The sequence below is a fragment of the Dunckerocampus dactyliophorus genome, chromosome 11 (genome assembly GCF_027744805.1).
Source record: "Dunckerocampus dactyliophorus isolate RoL2022-P2 chromosome 11, RoL_Ddac_1.1, whole genome shotgun sequence".
Taxonomy (NCBI): Eukaryota; Metazoa; Chordata; class Actinopteri; order Syngnathiformes; family Syngnathidae; genus Dunckerocampus; species Dunckerocampus dactyliophorus.
Window position 1 is genome coordinate 8,657,764 of NC_072829.1, and position 16,286 is coordinate 8,674,049.

Genomic DNA, 16,286 nt, shown 5'->3' on the forward strand with positions numbered 1-16,286 from the left:
TCAGAATACCAGACAACAGAATTGTCCAAATAATTAAATGTCCGTTAATCAACCTCTGTTTCTCCCTCCAGGCCATAGGAAATGAACTACTGGTAGCCCAGTCCACCTTGTCATCTAACGGCATCCCGAATTCGGCATCCCCTCTCCGGCTCCTTCCTCCAGCTGCCGTTAGCATTCTCTTATTTCACTTGCTCGACGGCGGACAATAAAGACAGCAGGGGTGCACCCCCCTCGGCTCCCCACGGTACCAAGCGGAATGGAGGCAGTTCACGGACCGTGCAGCTCCTCCTTCCTCCTGAACATCTACAGCAATTCTATTTTTGTGCCTAGGTAGCGTAAGCGGATTGACACTTTACCTGAAGCACATATGTACATTTGTACATAGTTGATGCCCAAATGAAGATGACTGAGCTCTCGGCTACCGTGTGTTTTCAAGTTAACGTGACCTTGCAACACAGCTATCTCCATGCGTGTATGATACAAGGATGTGAAGTATGTGAGAAGCTGAGGACATCAACAGAACCTCTTATGTGGAATATTGTGAGTCAGTGTTTAGAGAGCGGCTGGAGCACATGGGGCTTTAATAGCACTCTCCTCAAGTGACTGCAAGAGGACCATTATTTGTGATCAATACAGGAAAAATGTGGGGGAGGGGGGCCAAGGCGCTGAGACAATAGCACAACATTTTACTCAGACGTGGAGGACAGATACCCCGATTCTTCGCTGTCCTGCAGTGCTATCTGGCAGAGAGTGAATAAGACAAACCTTGACATCGTGATCATGCTTTCCATCAGGACTGATGCCATTTGTCAAACCCTCGCTTTAACTGTTATCGCTAAGCTACAGTATAAAACACGTTGTCGCACTTAAAAGGACATTTCCAGGAAAAGGCAATTTTCCTAAAGTGGAAATAATAGAGTCTCGAAAGAAGGGGCTCTTTACTTGTGGCTGCTATATATATAAAAAGGTGTTTTGCTTTCTGGAAAAGATTAATTGGATTTACATTATTTCCTAGGGGAAAAAGTGATTCAGTTAAGAGTAAATTTCTTTTATGACTCAAACCAAGGTTCCACTGTATTTGTTCATGTATCTGTTCAACTCCTGAACCGCTACACAAAAGAGATAAAACTTAGTCAAAACAAGCACTGTGCCTGTGCTATTATTTTCCTGACAAATAGAAAAAATGTAGCTCTTACTAAACGCTGTAAATTGGACTGACTTGGAATTTCTAAAACAGATTAACAACCCACTGTCACGATAGAGTGGTAGCAGCAAAAACAAGGGATTTGTTACACACCTTTAAAGGAGACGAGCAAGCACATGTGTGGGGAACTTGAGTAAGTTTGGTCAAAAAACACGGACGCCATCAAGCAAAACAACTTTGCAGCGGTACATGTGGGACTTAGCATCTAGACCATTTGTCTAATGATTATCAAGCTTTGACGGTATATGTATTACACGTATGCTAGCACATCTTCCAAAGCATTTTAAGCACAACGGATAGGGGCGCCACTTATGTTATTCATATCTTTTGACACACTATTACACTGATGCTAAAATGTCTTAGCAATGCATTTCTAATGTAGAGCTAAACTAGTTCATGTCCACTGAAAAAGATCCACTATGTTGTGTTGCAAGAACCCAATCGTTAAATTGAAATTAATGTTATTTATAATTTTTGCTGTGTACATACATCTACTGATGCCTAGTCTGGACACATCTTCAGTGAGGTTCCTGGGATCTTAAGGCGTTTTGGGTCTTTCAACATCATACGCCCTCCTCTAGGTGACCCAGCCGGGTCTGATCAGACCCCAGCTTGTGTCCAGACGGCTAGCTAGCTTCCATGACTCCATGGCTCCCCTCTTTTGAGCCAAAGCCATTTGACGCTCTTTCTGCCGCATCGGTGGAACTGCGGATTGCTCTCTCTTTCTCTCTCCCTCGATGCCTAAACTGCTGAAAGCTCTGTCCAAGGATCGGGCTGCAAAACCCCTACATCCAACCTCTACAGGGAGACACCTTGTTCTCTAGCCACTTGCCGGCAGTCGCTGACCAGTCCCGCGTACTTGGAGAGCTTCCTTTCAAAGGTTTCATCCAGTCGATCTTCCCAGGGGACTGTCAGCTCAAGCAGCACTATTTGCCTGGTGGACTCTGACACGAGGACAATGTCTGGTCGCAGGGTGGTGACAGCAATAAGGCTGGGAACTTCAGCTGATGTTCAAGATTCACCAACAACTGCCAGTCTCTTGGAGACATCAGTATGCCTGCAGATGTTGTTCTTCTGACAGGAGTTGGCTTGTCCCCAGTTCTGACAAAGGCAATGTTTTTCTTGGAGGGACGGAACTGCTTTGCCCACACCAGTCCTGAGCTGATGGCCTCAGCGTTGGTTTTAAGGACTTGGTCATGCCTCCACCTGTACCGTCCATCTCCAAGTGCCCTTGTACAGCAGCTGAGGATGTGTTCCAGGGTTCCTCACTTTGAACACAGTGGGCATGCTGGTGACTCTACTATGCCCCATGTGTGCAGGTTTGACGGGCTTGGAAGCACATCATACACTGCCTGGATGAGGAATTTAATGCGGTGAGGCTCAGATTTCCAAAGCTCTGCCCAAGTGACTTTCCTCTCAACCGCATTCTCCCATCTTATCCAAGTTCCCTGATGTTTCATTCCCACTGCCTTGTAGGTTCTGGTCTTCTCCACTGCTGCTCGCACCTTCTCCGGAACAAGGCGTCGCCTTTCCTTCCCCCTGGTGTTCATTTGGGGACACGGAAAGGAACCTAGCCCTGCTTGGCTTCGTGTGACCACTCCCACCAGGCACCTGTGGTGCAGCCTAGCATCTGCCTCTTGAACTGCTTCCTCAGCCCTCCATTTCCTGCCCGTTGTTACAGCAGCAAGCAAGATACGCAAGTAAAGAATATATAGTGACTACAACATGGTTCAGGTGGTGCAGGTGTTGTAGAGCCTGACAGTCGTTCGTGCGGGGCCCTCTGCACTCTGGTTCAGCAGACTTGGTGAGCGTGTTCATGGCTAGGGAGAACAACGTCACAGAGATAGTGCACCCTGTGATGATACCAATCTCCACCTTGTGCCAACTGGATGTTATTGCTCCTGAAGAGACCCTCATCCTGATATTGTTGTAATAATCAGCGATGAGGTCTCTGCACCTGTTGGTACGTGATGTTTCGTCAGAGTGAGCTGAAGCAGTTTGTGTGGAATGGAACCGAAAGCTTTTGCCAGATCAAGCCACAACACTGACAAGTTGCCCTTGTTCTCTCTGGCCTCCCGAATGAGGTGTGTCACCACACCCGTATGCTCCAGACAACCTGACATTCCTGAAATGCCTCCTTTCTGGACTGATGTATCGATGTACGTAGGTGTTCTTTGCCAGGTAGGTACACAGCCAATTGGAAACAGTGCTGAAGAAAACCTTTGCCTCAATGCACAACAGGGAAATAATTCGGAACTGGTCAAGCTGGGTGGAATTTTCCTCCTTTGGGATCCAAACCCCTTCAGCAACTCTCCATTGGCCAGGGATCCTCCCCCTTCTCCAGAAGACTCACAGGATTTTGCACAGACGCAGCAGGAGTTTGGGACAGTTCTTATACACTTTGTATGAAGTGCCACTCGGTCCTGGAGCAGAGCTTGCCCTTGCTTTGCGGACAACCTCCCTGATTTCCGTTAGCTGCAGCTCTGTCATGTCGAACTGCACTTCTGGTTCAGGGGGTTTTATAAGGTTGTTACACTCTCCCAACTCCTGCTCTCTTGCGGGGTCGCCGTACGTCTCCTTCAGATGTACAGTAGGTCTATACCTTCCTGCGAGGAGACCAGTTTGCCACTGCGCTTGTGCCCAATTTTAATAATTAATTTTATTTAAATAAATAAATTAAGTTAATTTAAATTTGCAGAGCACCATGATAATTGTCAAATAGTCAAAAATTGTCAAAAATAATCACCCCTTAAACAGACTTGAGAAGAAAAACTGACATGCCTCACCAGCAAAAAGGTTATTTTAGGTTTCACAGGCTTGATAATAAGATCTGCAGAAATATATTCAGAGCATGGATCAACAGAAAATGGGGTTTAGAAAATCATTTCAGAGGGAGGTTTCTACAAATTTGATGCTGCATATTTGCATGACACCTGGACTGCCTTGTTGGAAAAGTGGAATATCCAGAAATACGGGAGAAAGAGTTGTAAAATCCTCCTGCTTCTTTTGTTTGTTTTTTGCTTTATAACTTCCATGCATTAACAATGATCAACACCATTCCCAGGTATAGCGGAGACTCCAAATCCAGCACCGATCAATAAGAACAATCAAAAGTTGCTCAAGGGTGTTGAAGCCTCTCACTATTTACCACAAGATCATTTCACCTGCACTACTTCAACACACCTCCACTGCTCTGCACTATTTCTGTGATTTGTTCTTTTCTCCATGTCGCCAAGCTTTGGAGTTGGAAGAAGGAACTGAAATTGATCGCCTTACTAATTGGCGTAAACGCCTGACTTTTTGTTCTGTTCTTGACTACATCTTCTCACTGCGGGTAATTCCCTTAACACGCTAGTTGTCACAACACAGTGAGTGCAATGAAACCTCTCAGCAATTATACACAAAAGCTGTTCATTACATGTAAGCGATGTAAAAAAAAACAAAAAACGTCAGTCTGTCATGTGCCTGGCTGTGAGAACTCCGTATAAGGTTTAGTTTAGTTTCTTTATGCACAGTAAATAGGCAGCCTGATAAATCTAAGCCAACAAAAATGTGTGACAACGACCAAAGCCAGATCACTGCCCTCTCTTGGTCAGCGGTGGGTGCAAGACTGTTAAAAGACTTGTTTAGTCGTGGAGTGTACAAAGAGAAAGATGAGCGACTGGCAGCTCCTGACATGTCGTATGAACATCAGATTGATTTCTGTAAAGTTACTTTGGCTCTGTTATCCTTTGGAATCAACAGTGTTCTTGCTTTCTTTGTCAAAAGATTGGAAATTGTGACTGATAACACACTGATACAAAAATACAGTTGTCCCTTGCTACATCGTGGTTCGAACATCACACTCTCACACTATCGCGGTTTTTCAAAAATGTATTAATTAATAAATGATCGTTGTTTTGTGGTTGAATACAATCTATTATTAGTAAATAATATGCATATTTAAGCGAATTATGCATTTGAAGCATAAAAATGACTAAATGAATACAAATATAAATATAAGGCATCCAAACTCATATTTACATACATACACATATACTGTATATGTATACACGTACATGTAGTACCTATATCATTGGTAATATTACCTTTTCCCCGACTTAAGAAGAATTCGACTTCAGAACGGTCGTCTGGAACCAATTATGTTCGTTGGTTGGGGACTTAGTGTATACAGGTGTCCTCGGGTTACAACATTCTGAGTTTCGGCATTTCAAGGTTGTACACACGCTCCCAGAAATGAATTAAAACCTTAATTTTGGTCTGTAAACACTGGACTCGCTCGAGAATTAGTTTCAGCACGCGCAGCGGATGAATTCTGTGAGTGCCTCATTCGAAGTTTATTAATGAACTTTTTGCACTTCATTACGTCTCCCAAGCAGGCAGGCACTTCAGAAAAGAGCATCCATCATCATGCAACTGAAGATGAATATCATAGCTCTGAAAGAGTTAAAACACCCACCAATATTGGCAGAACGTTCGGTATTAAATGACTATCACAACCATCATTAAGGATAAAGACTGCTGGGTTTCCGCTACATGTAATTGATGATGGCGCAGCGCCACAACAAAATAAAAGCCGCCACACCTTAAAAATGAGTTTGTTTTTTTGTTTAAAACTTGGAAACAATGTTAAGTAGTATATTTTATGAATATATATGCTTTATAGATACATGTATAGCTTATTATTTGCACACATATTGACCACAATTAGTTTGAAAACAATTTAAAATATCATATTATTTTGATAAGCATGCACTGGAATCGCCTGTCAACCCTGGTGGCACTTGCGCATGTGTGACCAGATCGACGTTCACTTTGTTTCTTATTATCGAGAGAAAGAAAAATAGTCTGCAAATGTGTAGTCAACTGACGACAGCTTGACACAGGCTAAGCCTATCTATGCCAGCGTGTGTGATCGCTCACGTTTCAATCTCACTCGACTTTGTGGCATCTTTTATTATTATTATTGAACTCTTTATTTCCCATGTTTTCATATTACTCTAAAACAGGCATCAAATTAAATTTAGGTTTGTGTCAAATAGTACAAAATGTAGTAGTCACGTAGGCCTATTTAACTATGTAGGTCAACTTTGCCATTAAATTAACAGATTTGCAATGTTCTCGGTTCATGTTTGCTGGTTGTTGAAAAAAGTTGAATAAATAAGACAATAAATAAATAAGTCATAAAAATTGTTATTCGTCATAATTAAAAAAAAAAAATGCAGACGCAGCAGCGGCACGACACGGCTGTGGCAGTCCGCCCTCCCATGCAGCCCACCACCACAACTTCAAAAATCCTGGAGAAACCCTGGATTGTGTCCTTTAACATGTTAAAGCATCTGCTCCTGTAAAAGGGACGGTAATAACTAAGCGCGCAGGGGTGCTATTATTGTTTTATTTATTGTCCTGTCCCTTCCACTTAATCCTTCCAATAAGCCACAGAGTAAAAAGTAAGTTATGTTTTTTTTATTACCGTTTCATTAAATTCTCGTATTTAATGTTTTTATTACTGTATTTTATATGTCCTTTATATGTTCTCTGTACAGTGATTTAGGAGTTAATTTAGGCATGAGATCTGACTTACAACAAAACTCAACCTTGCAGTGTAGGAAGGTACGTAACCCGAGGATCACCTGTACTTGTAAATCAATAGCATTTTGCTGAGACAAAAGGGCAACAATCCTTAAAAGCTTGAGTTTAGAATTTAAAAGCAGTAAAACGCAGACAGCAAACCTCTCCATACATTTTGGCAAAATCCAATCCAACAAAGTCAACAAAGAGGCATTTTTTGCACAAATATGCAGTATAGTACACTCTATAAGCATGTTAACTGACGTTGGAGCCGCAACTTCAACCGTATGTTTTTTTTTTTTTTTTTTTTTAATCAGTACTAACCATCCCTGCTTCCCCTGCAAGACTGTGCTGCTGTCCACTCCTGGTAAAAATCATCACAACAGCCTTTCTAATCTTCCTCCCCCTCATCTTTTTGTACATATGCAACGGTGAATATTTATAGCACTGTTTTCCTTTCAGTCTCTGACAAGCTGCTTCTCACAGATTTCCACCTCCAGATGAGCGTACATGTTCGCATCTGTCTGCTTACATCTGTGTTAGCGAACGCGTGGGAATTCAAGTGGATGTGCGCGATGCATGTACACACGTCTCTACAAAAGGTCTGCTTTTGTCCACGCAAATAAGCTCTCTTGCATGAACAAATATGCCGAATTAGTCTTTTCCCACCTTTTCCAGGCGGACCAAGTTCACCCCACAGTACACATTAAGTGAGGGGCAGGAACTATAACAGAGTACTCTGTAAATAAAAATAGTGTAGTTCAACCTTTGGCTAGCGGGAGTAATGGCTAGCGATAGTGCCAAGGAGAAGCCAAAGCTTGAAAACTATCTTCCATTGTTAAGCTTTTTTGTTTGGGAACTGTAACAGTGCTACAAGTTGCAACTATTAATGCTGCATTCGACATAACCAAAACTAAAACTGATAATAGCCATGGCTTGCACATTTACTTGTGCCTTTCAGCAGAGACATAAGGAAAATGGATGATAAGAAAGGCATTTTCCTCCATTTGTGCATACTTTATTCTCTTTTCATAAGATATTTTACACCCTAACAGAGCTGCTGCTGTAATTTCGTTGCGTGTTTTAACTACAGTCTATACGTTTACGTGCACAAAAAAAAAAAAAAAAAAATTATTATTATTATTTTTTTATTGCAACCTTAAGCTTGCAGGTTCGATCCTTTGATTGTGTTGAAGTGTCCTTGAGCAAGATACTGAACCCTCAGTTGCTCCTGGTGCTGCGTCATCAGTATGTAAATGTGCTAGCAGTGTCAAAGCGCTTTGAGTGCCTTGGCGGTAGAAAAGCGCTGTACAAGTGAAAGACCATTTACCATTGCGAGGAGCTGTTCAAGCTAGTGTGAATGTTCAGTGGTTGGTGCTTGTAGCTAAATTGATATATGTCCATGTTCAGTGGCTGTAACTTTAGCTACAATCTAAATTGTTGCCAGGTGGCTCATGGATGTGGAGAAAAACAGACAACTGTGTCTACCGTCCGTGGCTATTAAAGACATAATGATATGGAGGAAGCGGTCACACTTTGTGATGTAAAAAAGCAGCTATTACACTGCGCCGACCTGGTTGTTTCTGTACCAATCGTTAGCCATCCAGGTCAAGATGCTCGTCAGAAATTGAATAGAGCACAGCAGTTGTGTCTGGTAGGTAATTGTTTTGCATAATCACTTCAACTGAGACATAGTTGACAGCAAAATGTGGGTCGTATAAATATTTTTCATGCATATTTGCAGCCGCTGGCAGCCGAAACGTGTTGCCTGGTCTCGTGAGAGAAACTCTCTGACAACAAGCCAAAAAAATCAGGGAACTTGGACATTTGTAAGCGACTTTACAAAAAACAAAGCCAACAAGAACAGGAAACTTGGGAATTTGCTAGCATCTTTACAAAAAAAACAAGCCCAAAGTCGCTTCTAACAAGCGAATGTGGCAACGTTGGCCGTGATGCTTTGTCTATCGTGACGTAACAGGTCAAGCGGAAAAGCCAAACCTTTCCCCGTGCTGAAAGAAACATGAGCACCATCTAGCGTTTTGGGAGACACACGGCGTATGGCCAACAATTGCAGTGGAGATAAACGGTGCATATAAGCATGAATGTCACGCTGAGGTGTGAGAAATAGAAAAATCACATTATTTCAGTAATCTGATGAACTCAGTGCATGGAAACATACTGAATGATAATAAAGCTTTTTGTACATTGCAAACTTTTCTTCCGGTAGCTAACAGTCTAAAAAAACTAAATGGAGGCATTTTCGTTAGTTGCTGTGGAAGAATCCAGGTTAATACTACCATGGTTTTATTGTGAAGCTCACTTTGCACTGAACAGGAAGTCACTTTGTGTTTTGATGCTTTGTAAGTAGACAAGAGTTATTTTGCTGTTGTCTTTTCACTTTGCTTAGAGATAACGATGAAGTTAATAATACTACAACACGTCGGAAAACAGACCAATTTTTCCTAGAAATGACCCCCTTAGGTCTCAAATTCAGTGGGCACTTCTTAGTAATAAGATGAACACTGTGGACCAGGTCCTGATGAGTTGGTCGACATCTACAGGCTGTCGACATAAAGACACCAACTTAAGTGACTGTATTATACTGTATACACTATTTGTATTTTTATTTGAGAATTTTATTATTGGAGAATTACTTGCTAGCAGACTGCATTTTTTGGTTTCATTTTAAAGATCCTTAAAGCAATTTTATGTTTTGTATTTTCTTCCCTTACTGAAAATGAACCCAACCATGACCTTAAAACCGAGGTACATACGGAACCGTCCTGATGGCGTATCGTTACACCCCATGTGTTTTGAGTTTGCAGGTGTACGGTTACATGCCAGCATCTGTCTCCATGCAAAAGGCGTCCCGTTAGCTAAAGCGTTCTAGGGACAGCAGCAAACATCTGCACAGCGGACTACACCTTCCACATCAGCGTCAGCGGCAGGGGAGCAGCTGGACAGCGATGACAGCCAATCAGTCACTGGCCTGGAACCTTACAGACCACAGACTGGAGCCTCACGGGAGCTCACTAGATTGCTCGACACATGAAATTCTCCCCGTGGAGGTAATTTTCTGGGCAAGCTCACCTCCTCCAGAGAACAATGTCTGACACAGTATTTCACAGAGATTCTGTTGACACTTTGACAACAATGTAACGGCTGTAAAGCCGCAGTAACGTCCAAACCTGATCTACGACTTCATTGTACAGATATGGGATTTTCTAGAGTGGTGTCATTGGGAATGAAGTTCACGTTGGACAGACCTGCACCTAAATTGTGAGCCTATCTTGAATGCAACATGGTGAGGGTGATGGATGGGCATGTCTTTTTTTGTTTATTTTAGTTTACCCAGGCACGACCTTGCCCTAAATTTGACCATGTGGTTTTCCTCAGGAACCCTGACACATTTTTGAATGTCCGCCACCTTTGCCTGTGGTTATTGTGGTGAACAGTTTTTAGATAGGACACCCCTTAAATCAATTAACTAATTAATAAGGGGTTGGATGGGGCCTCCTGAGTCTTAATTCATCATCTTCACGACATTTTGGACAACTTTATGGGAACGGTTTGGGTACGGCCACAAATTATGACTCATAAAGGCATGCTTGAATGAGTTTGCTGTAGAGCCGTGCGTCTCACATAGTGGGGCACACCCGCTTAGGGGTGGGGGGGGTTGTAGTGGGGTAAGGTGTCAGGGGGGTGCACTTTCAGTGCTAGTGTTGTTCTACTCCTGCTAATGTTTGGCCTCTACTTGCTCCAGATAACAGGTTCTCAATAAAGACTCCAGGTGAATTCCACTTCAGAGCCTTTAGTTTGAAACGCTATAAAACTCAACGTCCAGAAATAAAACATGTCAATTAGGACTTGTAAATTATCTGTGACATTCAACATAAAGACAGATAACAGGTTCTCAATAAAGACTCCAGGTGAATTCCACTTCAGAGCCTTTAGTTTGAAACGCTATAAAACTCAACGTCCAGAAATAAAACATGTCAATTAGGACTTGTAAATTATCTGTGACATTCAACATAAACGCAATGCATTTTAACAGATGTGCTAGCTCGATGCTAATTTACATTGGACATCCCATATATGTGCTAGCAATTAGCATTTGTGAATTACATGGCAATTTTCAAACCCTTCCAAATATAACGACAAATTAGACTAATTAGACATTTAAATGTACATTCCACTTAAACAGATGCAGTGCATAATGAGCATAACACACTTCCAGGCAAACATTTTCTACAGCTCAACAAGAGACAGGATGACACACTGCACATCTCAATGGCAGGAGCTACTTCCAGATTCCCTAGGGAAGGCATGGCAGATTATAGAAAACACCACTGCTGTAGAAGAACTTGAACTAAACCCCGTCAACACTTTTGTAATTAACTTGAATGAAGACTGCTAACCAGGCGCTTCCTCAGATCCAGCATATGGCCTGAAATGCTGTTATGGATGAAGACAAAAGTTCCTGCAGAGACACTTCAAAATCTGGTAGAACGTTTTCCCAGACAGTGAAGTAGGCGTCCAAGTGTAGGTTTGTTCAGCCTTGTGGTCTTGTTTTGGTGACCTCAGGGCGGCAACACAATAGCTGAACGGTATGAGTTAGTGTCCTGTGTATGAATGCCTCATCTGTAGAGGCCAAACTGCCTTTTTGTTGTCAGTGTTTTGGTGTCTTTTGGGGTCAAGCCGAGGGTCACTCAAATAAGCCGTGACAGATGATTGTGCAGAATACTTTGCTATCACCTGCCTGATTCGCACTCCAATACGTTTCTTCATAAGAGAATAAAGAAAACACAAGTGGCAATCTGATTGTTCTAACCATGACCTATTACGCTCCCATTGAGGTGAAGTGGTGGCTTGAAAACAGTGATCACTCGTGTGAAGACAACCAATTACCAATCAAAACACAAAGCCTAGCAATCAGCTGAGGAGCCCACACAATGAGCCTTTAGGGGACACTGTTCAAAATATTGCTTGTCTTCTCAGGCACAGTTTCTCTTCACAACTGCATCTTTGTACGTGGTTCCAAGGCAATGCTGCCCTCTGATGTTTTGACCATGCAATGCAGTTCTCTGCAAGTCGTCACAGAAAAGTGGCAGCCAAAAGCAAACCAGCCACTCCTTTACATTGCATGACTCACTATTAGGAGTATGTAGATTCTCGGTCAACGAGGTCACCATGATCCACAAACGGACTAATCAACTGGACTTGCTAGTGACTGTTGTGATGTTTAGCCTTGTGAAACCAATCAGAGATGAAGTTGACCAATATACAGTGCAAACCTATCAACCGATCTAAAACAAACACTGAAATCCAAATGAAAAGCGTTAAAAGAAGCAACTCCTTCTTGGATGTGAATCTCTGACACTCTCACCCTGTTACCTTATTAGTGCTGCCCCGCTGCTCAACCAGAAAATACGTCACCAGTCAGTGTCATTAAACCCAACCAACCTCACCCCTTTGTGCCTCTGACAGTTCACGATGGCCTATTACTGTGTTAAAAGTAGAACCAGTGTGTGGCTAACGAAAATCCAGGGTCAGTCATTACCTAATTGTTGCTCATTAACTGAGCAAACTGCTTGTAACCTCATCATAACAGCTCTGCTTATCAGGTTGCCTAAATTGACCCAGAAAGACGCACCGATTTCGGCATCACAGACGTGAACTCCTTATAACCACCTCATAATAAGTGTGAACCCAATGTGATGGAACAATGGCAGGCATAGATCAATTCGGATGTACAGTATACAAAATTATCAACCTTGACAAACATGCTAAAACCGCATTGCAGTGAGCAGGTCAAAGCCTGCAGTGACACAAATAAGATAACTATTGTATGTTCCAAATATTTTACTTCTTCCATGAAAACACTTAAAAGTCATTGGGCCTCATTCACGAAACGTTCTTACGCACAAATGTGTTCTTAAAGCCTTCTTACAAAGATTTTTGGCATTCACGAAACATGTTCTTAACTCACAGTTCTTAGATCTAAGAACAAATTCTACGAACACTCAGGAGGACTCTTACGCACAAGCAAAGCTTGCACTTTCAATGCGCAATCGCCCTCATGATGGATTTTGCAACCTGATCCCAAAAAATGTAGTGCAAATAAAATATACCAACAATTATTTATCATCAAAACAACTAAAATATACTCCATGGGTAAATATTTATTCAAATCCCAATTCATCAAAAAAAAAAAGTACCTGGCTGGACGTGCGCTGCGCAGAGAGAGAATGTATAGGGACCATGTAGATTTATTTGCTGAAAGTGACGAATATTTGATGTCCCGCTTCAGGCTTCAGGCTTCCCTCTCTGTTCTTGCAGGTGTGCAGGATCATCAGAATAGCATCGCAATGAAACGTGGTGTGTCTATTGCGCACGTAGCACCCCCAGATAACGACATGCGCCCCCAGCCACGTCTTGAGCCAGAGCACGGGGCTGCTGTATTAATTAGGCAGCGTCTCATCAAATGTAACCACAGAAAAAATAAATTGTCACACACAAACTACTTATTTTGACTTTATTTTTCCATCATGATTGTGTAAATATTTTCTAGAGTTTCTGAAATGGTTTGGTTTCTGATTGATGGCCCACCTCCCGTTTCCTCCAGATCCCTCCGGTGCAGTCCAATATTTTTTTTTTTGAGTCTATTTTAAGTCAAAACACTTCTTTTTAACCTCTGCGGTGGGGCGTTTCTCCGTGGAAACGGCATTTATGTTTCCTGCAATGGTGCTCCATGCCGACTCTTTTTGGATGGCCTGATGACCGGTGGATACACGTGAAAATAAGGCGGTCTTGTGTTCGGTCACTCCTTGTAAAAGCACCTCTATTTCAGTAGAATTGAAGTTTTTCTTCTGTTTGTTGTCCAGCTGCTCCTCAGTCTTGCCCTTGCGCGTTGCCATCTCCGCCTCCAGCTGCCTGCTGCGCACGGCACATTTTTTACCTTATATAAAAAATAATAGGCGGTGACCTATGCAAATTAGGCCTTACATGCACGTGCATCGCAGTTGGCATTCATCAACCTAAGAACACCGGTGCGAACGATTATCCCTACTTAAGAACGTGTCGTGAATGTGGCGCAGTTTCCAACCCGCGCCTTCTTAAGTACAGTTCTTAAGAAGACTTTTAAGAAGATGTTCGTGAATGAGGCCCATTGTTCCTTGAAGAAGCAAGAACAAATTCTCTCACAGGTTCGAAGATCATGTTGTGCCCATAACTTTGCCCTGTCGGCATGAACGTGGACAAAAGAAGGGGCTCTATTGATGCATTATGCAAGTTGTTCATGGCAGTGCAATTAGCTTCACATTGTACTCCTGCTTGGGTACAAGAAACTGTGGTACTTTTATTCATTGAACAATCATTTTATGAACAGAACCAATGACATATATCAACGAATGTTATATCCCACTGGGGTTTTTATGTGAACTGTTCAAAGATTTCACTCAGACGTGAACAAAGCCTATGTGGCAGAAAGCCACTCTGCGTGTGACTGGGGCTTTTTTGTTTCTGAAAGCTGCCACTAAATGGAAAATCTGAGGTACAATGGTATATGACGGACAGACAGACAGATGCTTTATTAATCTCCAAGAGAAATTCTCATTTCCAGCAGCTCTGCAAAAATGTCATAATGAACTTAACCACAAAATAAAACAACCAAGGCAAGACATGAGAAAAATAAGAAAATAGAATAAATTAAGTATAAATAAGGAACAGATCACATCAAATTTGTAGTGCAATAATACATAATAAATAATGATAATACATAATAGTAATAATAATAATAATAATAATAATACATAATGAGATATTAAGTCCAGTCTTTGCACGACAGGAGATATGTGATGTTACACATATCGATAACGGTTGATATCGGAATCGGAAATTGCGAGTTGGACAATATCGGCATATTGGACATTGGCAAAGAGGTGAATATCGGCTATCCCTACTAATTATCATAATGGTTGGAAGAGGTGGGCCCTGCACAATAGCTTGCATGCAAGCACACAGGGGCCTCAGAAAATTGGGAAAAATTCACCTTATACAGTGCACTCCCGGACAAAATTTTAAGCCCAGCTGAAAAATTACAAGAATGTAGATTTTGCATTATTTTTGATATATAAAAAAATATATAGAAAAAATACAATTGAAATACAAAGTGTTCTTTTACTGTCTCAGAAAGCAATAACTACATCTAAATGGTTGAAATTTTTAAAGTATATTACATATAACAAAAAGTAAAATCACCAGTCAACAGAAACAAAAAAACTCAGACACCAGCGTATAAATAAGCGTGGCCACGTAAGAAATGAAGCAGCTTGGTAGTACAGCATATGTGGCCTAAATGTTAGGCACCGGTCCTTTTCTTGCGTGTGAGAACCAAGCAAATGCACAACTTCAGCAAATACTCTGAAGTCGTATTTATTTATCATTACTAGGGTTGTGCATCATTTGAATTTGAAAAATTACGATTTGGATTCCGATTCCTTGTTTCGATTCCGGGTCCAAACGATTCTCGATTCTGATGCTTTTAAAAGGCAGGGTCACAAAAGTTTGCATGTTTTAAACGAGGGTGCTAATCAGAGTTCTTTTTGGATTAAATGACTAAACTTATTAATGAATTGTTTAATGATATAAACTTTTTATCAACGTCACTATAAATTTCAATATAGAAATATAAAATCATTCAACAGCAATATAAATCTTATTCACAAAAAATGTTAATAGAGGGCCGAGACACTGTAGGTTTTCTTTCCAGCCAGTCACTAAAGCAGGTGATTTTAATGATCAACACCTTCAGTTTGAGGGAAGGAGCTCATCAATTAAATCACCTGCTGAAGAAACTGGTTGGAGAGAAAACCTGCAGCGTCTCGGCCCTCCAGGACACGAGTTTGACACATGTGGGCTTAGAGGAAGTCTGATGTCTGATGTCGAGGTACTGAGTTATTTCTACACCATGAATGTGTGAACATTAATCATGTTGGCCGTGCACCTTCCTTTGCATGATAGCATTGTGGTGCAAATGTTGCACTGAGCCGACTGCTCTTTTTTTATGAAGGTAAGCCAAACTTTGTAGCTGCCCTTTTGCTGGTGCTTCTTCTTCTTCTGTTTCTTCGGTCGGCAAAAGTCGGCAACAAAACTAGGAATCAAAATAAAAGCATTTCAGTGATCCCAGGGGAATCTGAATGTTAGTCCCGGTTCGATGACGAACCCTAATCATTACAGCCTGCAACTATGAACATCACATCATCCAAGATAGGCTTCCTCATTGTTCCGTGATAAGTGTTACATCACTGCCTGGTGCAAACCATTACAAAAGCATAGCACACAACAAGTAAAGGCGTAAACTTATGGAAATCTTTAACACTAAATCCTCAATCTTATCCAAGATAAAAAGTTTACAAAAATGGACATCAGTTCCATACAGTGGATGCCGTCCGTGAAGCCATCTTCACCACCTTGAGCAACATTCCCACCAACCTCCTGGTGTCCCTGGCAT

The 16,286-nt window shown here is 41.7% G+C and overlaps 1 protein-coding gene and 1 long non-coding RNA gene across 3 annotated transcripts in view; one reads left to right on the forward strand and one right to left on the reverse strand.

Moving 5' to 3' along the window:
• gfra4b (GDNF family receptor alpha 4b) overlaps positions 1 to 9,404 on the forward strand; it is a 54,520-nt gene extending 45,116 nt beyond the window's left edge. The window contains exon 8 of the mRNA XM_054791634.1: positions 72 to 9,404. Coding sequence (XP_054647609.1) covers positions 72 to 209 — 138 coding nt within the window. The 3' untranslated portion in view covers positions 210 to 9,404. The remainder of the gene's footprint in view (positions 1 to 71) is intronic.
• Positions 1 to 16,286, reverse strand: part of LOC129189677 (uncharacterized) — a 53,668-nt gene that overhangs the window by 21,930 nt on the left and 15,452 nt on the right. The gene's annotated exons all lie outside the window — the stretch shown is intronic.